The following is an 11,832-nucleotide window of genomic DNA, read 5'->3' on the forward strand; positions in this document are numbered from 1 at the left end:
ATAACATTACAAAATTACATTACAGTTAAGATATATAACCATTAATTTTTCTTTTCTGATTGGTCTAGTATTGACACAAGTTAATCAATAGACGTAAATTAAAACGTTTATGACAATCACTCTTAGGGACGAATTTCTCAATGACATATGGTAATAACGGATTTTGTTCAAATCTATAATTCAACAGAAAAAATACAAAAAAGGGCGGAACAAACATGGACCAAACTAAAAACTATTAGAGGTAGGATCAGGTGCCATGAAGGAGTGAGCATCCTCTGTTGACCGGTCACACCCGCCGTTTGCTCTTTGTCATAATCGGGAATACGGGGGGAAAAAACTAGATCATTCTGTAAATAATAACGGTCTTACAATTAGTATAAAAAAACGTCAGTCAGCAAGCTATTGGAAAACTGTATTTCCTAACAAGGGCGTTGTATCGACTATAGAACTAAAACTGTATCATCCCTTTCCAGTAAAATATCAAAATACGTAAAAGATGATTCAGACCCTGTGGTATCTTTTATTTCAAGTTCTCTGGGATATATCGAGTCGACGTATGGAAGTACCAATTGTTAATTAATAATACATGTACGTCGTCGATATACCCGATTGTCGAGTTGAAGACCACAGCGAGCGATTCATTTTTTAACGTACAAGTTTTTGAAAAAATCCTGCTTTATATGAAATCAATATAGAAAAAGGTCTGCTAACAATGACATGAATTGGTGTCAATGATAATTCCAACAACTTGTTGGAAGACGTAATTTCCAAATTTTCTTTCTCATAATTGTTACCTAGCAGAGTAGCGCTGTGGGTTAGAGGTTTCACTTCGAAACTGTAAGCAGAGACATGAATAACATGTTATTTATGTCTCTGCTGTAAGTCATGAGTTCAAACCCTGCTGGGGATTGTAAAGTTTTTACCTTAATTTTCAAAAAAATAATTAAAACGATGTTTGGTGAAATATTGTGAAATTTGAAAATTCTAAATTAGTAAAAATAATTTAATGTACTTTAATCCACATCAATTCTGACAGATTCCCATACCACATTAAATACATTGAATAATTAGGTTACCATGGGTTTTTCTCCATATGAACACAAGATAAATATTGTTGACATGAATTCATTTTAATACAGTTACTAGAACTGTGTTAATCACGTACAATATATGACAGTACATGCATGGTTTATCACAAAAAAATAATAAATTATAGCTATACAATCAGCAGTTACATACTAGGCATTTGTCTGAAAGTCAGATATTTTGTATAACAGCACAGCATATTCATATTTGCTTCTAATCCAATTTTATACAAAATTGGAACACTGTAAATTAATACAATGTACAAACTTTGACATTCATTTATTAAAGAACAGTTATTTCTACTATCATATACAATATTTATTTAAAAATTGTGTATAACAATATCACAACAAATAAATATCAAATCAGCAGTATAATGAATATTTGGTCTTGTTTTTGCATATCATGAGACGTATTCAATTCAACTCAAACATAGTTGGAGAGAAAGAACACCTTTTAATAAATGAAAACCAAAGCTAGAACTACAAAATATTCAGACCATGCAATAATGTTACCATGGGAACCATTACAGAAGTATGTAAGTTAAAGTTGCAATATATGACCATTTGCACCATAGATCATTCTTTTCTCAACAATTACATCATGTAAAATATTTTCTCAAGTGAAAATAAATCAGGCATTTATCAAACGATTGAGTCAATGTCACAATCAACATCTTGTAAAAAATACACCATTTTCTTGCTAGAATAAATAAAATCTGGTAGACAAATCTATATGTAGATTTAAATATAATCTGATCATCATAACTTTCTACTACAGATTAAATGTCTGAATTCAAAATCTTGAAGTATAACACCTAAATATTTATATACCTTTAAAGACAATGACATGTGGATTTCCATTGACACTGTTCAGCTTTATGAAGCTGCATATACATACATTTTCATATACAGGCACATTTCAATTTACTGGAACTGTTCTCTTAAGATGGTTTCAAATAGGGGAATAAGTCATCCACTTGAAAATAAGGGAAATGATTTAAGTTGAAGCCATTTTCCCCACATTTTGTATAAGAGAGATAACTCCCTAAGATTCCATCAACAAGGGGAATAACTGTTCCCTTTAACCAGGGAGGTCACTCTGCTAAGTGTCGTAGTCTTTCATTAATCTCCTTTTCTTTCTGTAAAAGCGTGTTAGAATATTTCTTGAAAGCCTCAAAATCCTGTAAATTAAAACAAATTAAAACTGTATTGCAGTTAAAAAATGACTAAAAAGTTTCACATTTTATTTATATATCAATTAATAAATCAATCTTTTGATCATTACTGATAAATGAAAAACTGAATAAAGAAAACTTTGATATATGAAACAGGATTCAACATATTGTGGCTAAAATACCTAAAACAACAATCATGTAAGTACTGGCTGCTATTTTAAAGGACTATAAAATTGAAATGGAAATGGTCCAATATCTGCTCCTTTCTTTTACAAATTTTAAAAAGTACCATATCATCAACGAATGGTAAGATCAGATAAATTCCAACTTAATTTGACATGCTATGTCTTATACATTGGAGATTAAAAACTTTTTTTCAAGTACATGTATTCAATTCTTTTACCATAATGCATAACACATAAAAAATGAAAGAAAAGGTAAGCAAGCTCACATACCCTACGCTCCCCCACTACTTGACAATGACACACACATAATGAATGGCAAGATATGCATTAAATACACAAAATAATAAGATAAAAGGCATAACTTGCAAAAAGCATCCTGCAAATACTAGTATGCAAATCAATTCCTTAAGCAACTAACATAATTCTAAGTTCAAAAGAGCCGAAATTCCAAGAAAAATTATGGAATCAGAATGTCCTTGAAACTTTCACATTTACACATTGTGTCCTAAATGACTACAACGTTTCACTAAATTCCATGAAGTGGTTAAGGGGGAGTTAAGCTTATTGATTCGTTCCTGACTATTTTCAATACTTGGCCTGCAAAATTCTACATTTAAAATTTTTAAGGGCCAAATTAAATTCAAAGAAAAGGAATGGAATAGGAATATCCTCATCTACACATTGTGTCCTAACTACCTACGAAGTTTAAAAGTTGTTGCACCTACAATACAATAGGACTAACAGACTAAATGAGTGAGGGACCAGTCAAAAATATTATACCCCTCGAAACCAATGTCAATCTTATAATTACTGAACAACCTATTGTCTACATGTGATACATATTAAGATACTGGACAGCGCTTTACAAAAGAACTTACGACAAAGTTGTAAATGTTTTCAGTCTCATAGAATGGTCTTTAATAAAAAAAAATTTAAACTAAAACCATTTATTTACAACCATATTATTTTCCATAATATATTCTACAGCCATTCGAATAGAGCATTGATAAGTTTGGGATTAATTAGCATTCATTAATTTGGTCGTAATTCGTAAGTTCCTTTGTAAAACGCAGCCCTGAACATGCCAGTGGCCATCTCTATGTCAATAAGTGAAAACGTGTACACACTTGGGTCTCAGACTCACCCTCATGACCTCCTGACATCGAGTCTCCGCGGAGCTCAGCTCATCACGTAACTTTCGAACTTGTAAATTAGAATTAACCGTGGCTGCTTCTCTTCTGAAAGAAAATTTTAAAAATGCCATGTAGTGGAACATATTACATGAACTCTATTTTAATGTTTGATTCAAACTAACAAATATATCAAATATCATTTCATTATTCTTTCCAATTCTTTTGACATTCAACTGATTGTTGTTGAAATTAAATCTTTCAAAAAACAAAAACTAAACATTCATGGTATATCAAAAGCAATTTCTACGGATTAATTATAATTCATCAATGATGCTAAAAATTAAATGAAAGTTCCTTTAAATTTGAATAAATAGAGGAATAAAACCGAAAAGGATTTTAAATGATTTATCATAATGGTTTTAATTAACACTGATAAAAGCCATTTAATTTCTGCAAAACATCAAATCATATTCATAAATCACAATGTACTTGATAAAAGATAATTCTAATCAATCCTTTTTTTTCAAAATATTTACTTAACATTACATGCATGAACAAAAGAAACTTTATTTTATTTTCATCATAAAAAAAAGAAAAGAAACTCATGCATGTGTATCTACCATTAAAAAATAACACATGGACTGTGAACTATGTATTATGTGCTTTAACTGTGTATATATCATAAAAGTTAAAAATTCTAAATTGGTGAATTCAAGGTATTTTGATTACAATGTACTTTTATCCACATTAATATCCACAAGTTTTCCATTCCACCTTAAGTAGGATATTTTTCTTAATATTGCAAACCTTACCTCTCCATTTCAACACAAGCTTTATTGATTTGATGCTTACAAAGAACGTCCAGACATATAGAAAACAAGTTTTACCAATAACGAATTACTACGACCTAAAAATGCAAGAACTAAGAAAAAGCATGCTTTGTGATACAGTGAAATGAATTCAAGTCATGAATGTGTTAAAGGTACATGAATGTGGGTTGCTTACAGCTTTATAAATCCAGAGAAGTTCAGAAAGATATAAGAAATATGTTAATCTAAGAGTTCAGGAGATTAGAAGAAATAACAGTGCATTCCAATCAAATATGTGTTCATTTTTTTTAGTACAGAGATGATCAAATGATTATACAATATTACTGTGTGTTCATTTTCTATTAGTATATAGTATATAGATGATCAAATGATTATTCATTCTATTAGTATATAGTATATATATATAGATGATCAAATGATTATACAATATTACTGTGTGTTCATTTTTTATTACTATATAGTATATAGCGCAGCAATGTTAAGGCGTCCCGATGCTAAAATACGGCTGGAAAACGATATTATTTAAATCATCGCAAAAATACTTTGACCGGGAGTATTTCTTAAAATATATGTTACATTTATTGAAACCGATGTTAAACATTATATTTGATGCATTTTGTGACGTCACATGTTCTTTGTAATCACGTGACGGGCGAATCCTAATATTGCAAATGATCTTTTAAATCGCATCGGCGCAGGTGATTAATGACATTAAATCATACATATTTTTACGAAAAAGTCTTTGTTAAGTCATATACTTTGAAGTTCTTGCTCGGGAAAGAAATAGATATATCGTTTATGGAAGATATTGTTGAAACATTCCAGAAAATCATCAAAATAATGCACATTTTTACTAATCAAAAGCGATTTACAAAAAATTGGGGTTAATCCGTATTTTTCCGTAGCACGATTCACATTGTTACTTATATTCTCTACCAATTTTACGTAAAATATTCTAAAATTGTGTTGATCTTTCACCTGCGCCAAGCTGGTTTTACATGCATTAAAATTTCTTCATTCAGTTGTTTACACGTAGCAGGAAGAGTCTCCAAACCATTAGTTTATAAATAGTCTTTTACCTATAACGAAGCTTTACAACTGCCGATTATTTGATACTGGTTTTTAATATGAATGAATTTTGTACGTCTAGCATTAACGGCAGCATCTATGTAAAGGAAACATGCGGTTTTATACTGGTTTGATGTAATTCACCTTTAACGTTGAGATACATTCCCTGAGAACTATCGACAGGAATGCAGATCGTGACGTCAAAGTTAATTATGACGTCATATCGTATGAAGTAAAGACAAGTGACTTTCTACACATCGCTGTAAAATCCATCGGGAAGCCTTAACATGCCCGCGAGATGATGAAATGATTATACAATATTACTGTGGAATAAAAAATTCATGAGTTTTAAATTGCTTCTGACTTAATGAATCATCATTTGTGGTGGCCAAATGCTGGAACTTTTATTTCACTTAAAATATTTTTTTAACCATTTAACAATTGCTTGCAAGTTATACAATTAGTCATAGACCAATAAAATACAAAATTATCTGAAACTCTTATCCTATTTTCATTATAATTAAATGTTCAAATATTATAATCTGCAATCAGTCAACATGGTCAAAATAGAATACAGAGGCACACTTGGTTGCGTTAAAAGGAATATCATTAAGACTCAGATCTCTCCACCGTACTATACACTTACTCAAACTTATCCTCCATGCTACGAACAGATTTCTCCATTTCCTCCACCTTTTTCTGCAGTCTCTTATTTTCTGTTTGTTCTTTCTACAGTTAAAAAAAAAGATAATTGTAAAATTTAAGCATTTCATTACCATATAAAAAAGGAGAAAAATTTTACTGAGAAAAATAAGTATACATGTTTTCAGTGTGTGTTACATGTACCTGTATGGCTTTCTATCCTATTACCTGTGCTATACCTGTAGTTTACCCCCCCCCCCCCCCCAAGCATGGTGCTTTACATGTATTGTCTATGTTTTATCTTCATTATGTCTATGCTTTACCTGTATTATCTTCCCTCTCTGCATTGCTAGGTCCAGTAACTCATCTTTCTCCTTCACCAGTGACTGTAATTTGGTCTGAGACTCTAGATCTGCAGACCTCTTGTCATCCATTTGATTCTGCAGCTTGTAATTAGCACCTGTGTTCATAAAAGTAAATCAAAATCAGATGAGCAACTAAATTAAATTCAGATTTGTAAAACTGTGAAATATCAAACAGTATAATTGAGTTTATTTACTTTAATAGTCACCTTATTTATTGCGATACTGACTTCATATATATGTACATGTAATAATGACATTATTCAAGAAATAAAATATGAGTTATTGTGAATGTTGCAAAATAATCTCCAAGGTTGAAAAATGTTGTTTTGAATTTTATATAAAAGCCAATGAATTATTGAGGCTTTCAGGTTTCAAAAAACATTTTGAGACAGTGGCATCTCTTTAATTTCAGCAAAAACTGTACAGTAGTAGAAAATAAACTCCTTAGAACTGATCTCATACATTGTTAACTCTGACTATATAAGCCTTTATGACCAATAAGTCTGACCTTTAAACCCTATTAAAAAATCTGACCTTTCCTCTGTTTCTAGAGTTTAGAAGTCAACACTTTGATGTCCGACCTTTTGACCCTTTAATACTGACCATTTTTACCTTCAGTTTCAACTTTATCCTATAGTTTAGAGGTCAATGCTTTGATGACTGATCTTTTGACCCTATGATACCGACCTTTTAACCTTTCCTCTGTGTCCTGCAGTTTAGAGGTCAGGGCTTTGAGGTCAGTCCTATACTGTTCCTGGAGGCGGTCGACCTCCCTCTGTAGCTCCTGCTCCTTGGCTCTCAGATCCTGGATACTCTGCCTATAGGAAGAAAGTTACATGTAGGATCAGGATGCAATGATTTCATTTTAAGATGTCAACTAACCAGACTTCAAACTTAGACAACCAACATACCATTACCATGATTATTGAAAACCTACAGTTGGTTACACTTCAACTCTCTTTCTCTCCAAATATAAGCATTTAGTATAAATCAACTATTTCTATCAGAAGTTTGCACTATAGATTAATTAGGGTCTTCCGTTTTCAACGGAAGACCCTCTTGTTATTCTTCGGTTTCTTTTTAGGGTCTTCCGTTTCCAACGGAAGACCCTCTTGTTATTCTTCGGTTTCTTTCTATTATTATTATTATTCTTTTTATTTTTTTTTCTGACTCCTTTTCGGCTTTATAACTCAAAAAGTTTACAACCGATTTTTATGAAACTTTCAGAGATTATGTGCAATTATAATACCTCAAAGTTAATGAAGTTTCGTTGAAAACGTCACTTCCGTTTTAACGTGACGTCATTTTTAACATTTTCAAAAAGTCATTTTGTCCGCGGCGTTTCTCAAAAACGCTTTAAGATAGAGGCTTGAAATTTTCAATGCTTATGATTTGGTCGATTTACCTCTGTAATAAGGCTCGAAATTAAAATCTGTCATTTCCGGTCAAAACCGGAAGTGAAATAAATTTTTCGAAAAAATGAATTTTCTGATCAAATCAAAAATGAATATGTGTTTTGTAGAGCTTATTAAGCTGAATCTAAAACTGAAAGCCGTTTTAAAATCGGACGATGCATTACAAAGATATCGGGGTTTAAAAAATGATTTTTCCGGAAATTTTTATTCCGCGTCCTTGATTTAAAAAATAGCATAATGTTAAAAGTGAAATTAACTCGTACCAAAAATAATTGTTAAGTCGTACTTGAACACATTCGGATTTTTTTTGTTAAGTCGTTCTTGAAATCGGAAAGGTTTTTGTTAAGTCGTACTTAAAATTATTCGGATTTTGTTAAGTCGTACCAGGAATAATTCGATTTTTTCATCTTTTTATTTTAGTTATTCTTGTTATTGGTTTAAGAGCTCTGCTTCTTACAGGAACTTCCAGCTTTACTTCCGACATTAACGGAAGACCCACTCGTTGCTTTGCAACGAGCTTTGCTCTAGTTATTATTATACTTTTTCTTTTTTTTTCTGACTTCTTTTCGGCTTCATAACTCAAAAAGTTTTTGACCGATTTTTATGAAACTTTCAGAGATAATGTGAAATTATAATGGCTCAAAGATGTTAAAGTTTCTATAGCAACGTCACTTCCGTTTTTACGTTACGTCATTTTTAAAATTTTCAAAAAGTCATTTTGTCCGCGGCTTTTTTCAAAAACGATTCAAGATAGAAAGTTGAAATTTTTAGAGCTTATATATTGATCGTTTTACCTCTGTAATAAGGCTGGAAATGAAAATCCGTCACTTCCGGTCGAAACCGGAAGTAAATCAAATTTTTCGAAAATTTGAATTTTTTGATCAAATAAAAAACGTATATGTATTTTGTAGAGCTAAATAAGCTGAATTTAACACTGAAAACCGTTTTTAAATCGGATGATTCATTACAGAGATATTGGGGTTTAAAAATTGATTTTTCCGGAAATTTTGATTCCACGCTATTGGTTTAAAAAATAGCATAAAGTTAAAAGTTAAATTAACTCGTACCAAAAATAGTTGTAAAGTCGTACTTGAACAAATTCGGATTTTTTTTGTTAAGTCGTTCTTGAAATCGGAAAGGTTTTTGTTAAGTCGTACTTAAAATCATTCGTATTTTGTTAAGTCGTACCAGGAATAATTCGATTTTTTCATCTTTTTATTTTAGTTACTGTTGTTATTGGTTTAAGAGCTCTGCTTCTTACAGGAACTTCCAGCTTTACTTCCGACATTAACGGAAGACCCACTCGTTGCTTTGCAACGAGCTTTGCTCTAGTTCATATTTATTATTCGTCATGCACCTAAACAAAGCAAGGTAACCAACTAAATGTGAGTTATATTTGAGCAGTGCCCCAAAATAGACCGGTGCATGTCTGATTTTCAAATGTATTGTGACATCAGCTATATTGCAGCATTTGACAACACCATGGTGTCATAGTTTCAACTGCAGAGATGCACCTAAAAGGTTATCAACACAATGTTAACTGTCTTGAAATATAACTAACTAAGGTGATATTTGGGCTAAGGTCAAAATATAAAGAAGGCTCCACAAGCATTTCCTGCTATCATATTTTGACCTTACCCTCACCCTGATATTGTTATTTATTACATACTATAGCATTGAATCATGATTTTTTGAAGTATACACTCTCATAACTGCAGCGGTGTGTGCATACAAATTGAGTAACGCGCGTTAGCGCGTTATGAAAATTTGTATGCACACACCGCTGCAGTTATGAGAGTGTATACTTCAAAAAATCATGATTTAATGCTTATATTTACATTTCTTAACTTCTTGCCTTGTCTGCAAATGTGATTCATACCTTAAAATTCCTATCTTATCCTAAGGGTAAGTTAATATTAATGGAAGAGCCACAGTAACAGCCACAAGCGTGAACTTTGATTTTCGCTTGTGACATTGCAGTTTACAGCGTTCAACGTTTTGTGACGTCATAATAAAACTCATCAATTTGACCTTTGACTACTTGTTGCATTTAGAGGCATTTGAAGATCACAGAGTTTAATGGGAAAACACAGTAGAATGTAAATATTTAGTAATAAATACAGATTTTGCATATCTGATAAAGATCACATCCCAAAACTCATATCGGCCTCCGGAACTGATACAGGTTATCAGCCCTAGGGCTGATAGGGATCCGTATCACACCCCTTGAGGAACTCCTCTGCCTTCCCAGTTTTTTTCCGTTTCGGCATTTGTGCATGTTTCTAGAAGCTTAAGGAAACTAAAACATTTCTTACGTCGACATTTTAAATGCAGTTGAAAACTTATGTTTTGGAGCAGTTAATTTTAAAACACTAGGAAATTTCGGTTCTGTAGCTACATGTTTGGTAAAACAACAAGATTTTATATTTTATTTAGTACATATACAGACTACTTTCAAATAATATTCAAAATCAATTTGTTCAAGTTGATGCCTTTTTAATTTTTTATTACTAAGTATGTAATAAATATAATAATAAATACCCTTTTCAATATCACAGCCTGTATCGGCCCATGACCAATATCATCCCTCGGGCCTTTGGCCCTCGGGCTGATATTGGAGTCTCGAGCTGTTACTGGCTGTGATATGGAAAAGGGTACGTATTATTCTCAATAAGACTGTAACCATGTATTTTGTAGATACTGTATAAAATGTGTATATATGATAGAATTACCTCTGTCTCAGTTCTTGAGAACTATTTTGTTCCTTCATGCTGGCAAGTTTCTTTTCCAAATCAGCAATGAGTTGGTCTTTTTCGACAATTGCACCAGAAAACAATCTAGCATTTTCGTCTCTGAGCCGAGAATTTTCTAGTCGGAGATCTTGATTGGAGCGCTTGTATTCGTCCTTGATTTTAATCATTTCCTGATGATTTGATGCAAGCTCATCGAAGCGTTTTTCAAGTAAAGTATTTTTCCGTATTTCTGCGTTTAACATTTCTTGAGCATTGCCTCTGAATTCAATCAACTCTTTGTTGATTCGTTCCAAGGTGGAGGTTTTGCCTTGCACGTCATCGGCTCGCTGTTTAAGGATCATAATCAGCTGACATTGTTCGTCGATTCGAGATCGCAGCATGGCGTTCTCTTTCTTGTCATCTTCAGACAGATTCTTCAGTTTATCCAAATTGCTTTTCATGTCCTCTACATCCTAAAATAAAAATCATACATGCATGACTTTATGATTTAATTATACAGTTAGAAATGCAAGGTATCTCTTCGTTCAAAATTATTAATTGTTATCAATTATCGAGCATCTTGAAAATATTCATATCAGCCCTACATTTCACGTTGACAATGAATTTTTATCATTAATATGATCGAACTGTGTTTATCGATATAGATATTTGTCCGCGTACAACGCAAGACAGTAAAATTAAATAAATAAAAACAATAAATATCATGCTATCATTTCAATCAAACAAAACTAAATAAGTTCAAGGTAGATCTGACCACCTTCTTGTTTGATTTACTGTCGACCAAGTGGACATCGACCATATCGAAAGCAGTTACCCGTTCACTGCTGGTCACCATCCCGCGTATGTCCTTAGGGTTCCTCGTATTCGACATTTTTCTTGGTTTACATGACACCGTTAACTAAAACATGGTACAGAACACACATGAATTCTACAAAATTCGACAAGTCGCATTTTGCTGCCATGAAAACATGACGCCGGAAATAACAGAAATCGGAACTGTCCAAAAGTTTTAATCAACAGAACGCTTAACGCTTGTGGAAAAAAACATAGGCATCTGGAAGATCTAGATTTTGATGCGGAGCCCGGTACATAAGGCCTATCTCTTGGCATTTATAAAATAATGAATCATGAAATTATTTTTTTATGTTACATGTTACAATGTTAAATCAATATCATTT

General features: G+C 32.2%; 1 protein-coding gene across 2 annotated transcripts; it reads right to left on the reverse strand.

The window, feature by feature from the left end:
- Positions 1-1,583: 1,583 nt before the first annotated feature.
- On the reverse strand, positions 1,584-11,643 carry LOC128163934 (coiled-coil domain-containing protein 89-like). 2 transcript variants are annotated; one of them, XM_052827627.1, is made up of 7 exons: positions 11,469-11,643; positions 10,634-11,106; positions 7,174-7,304; positions 6,445-6,581; positions 6,126-6,208; positions 3,593-3,686; positions 1,584-2,269 (listed from the first exon to the last, which is right to left on the reverse strand). In XM_052827627.1, exons 1-7 carry the CDS (start codon positions 11,523-11,525, stop codon positions 2,183-2,185), a joined length of 1,062 nt encoding a protein of 353 aa, XP_052683587.1. In that variant the 5' UTR covers positions 11,526-11,643; the 3' UTR covers positions 1,584-2,182. The 2 variants fall into 2 exon arrangements, with proteins under 2 accessions (XP_052683587.1, XP_052683586.1); XM_052827626.1 differs by having other exon boundaries at positions 11,412-11,643.
- Between the last annotated feature and the right edge of the window lie 189 nt (positions 11,644-11,832).

Source organism: Crassostrea angulata, chromosome 9 (genome assembly GCF_025612915.1).
Source record: "Crassostrea angulata isolate pt1a10 chromosome 9, ASM2561291v2, whole genome shotgun sequence".
NCBI classification, from domain to species: Eukaryota; Metazoa; Mollusca; class Bivalvia; order Ostreida; family Ostreidae; genus Magallana; species Magallana angulata.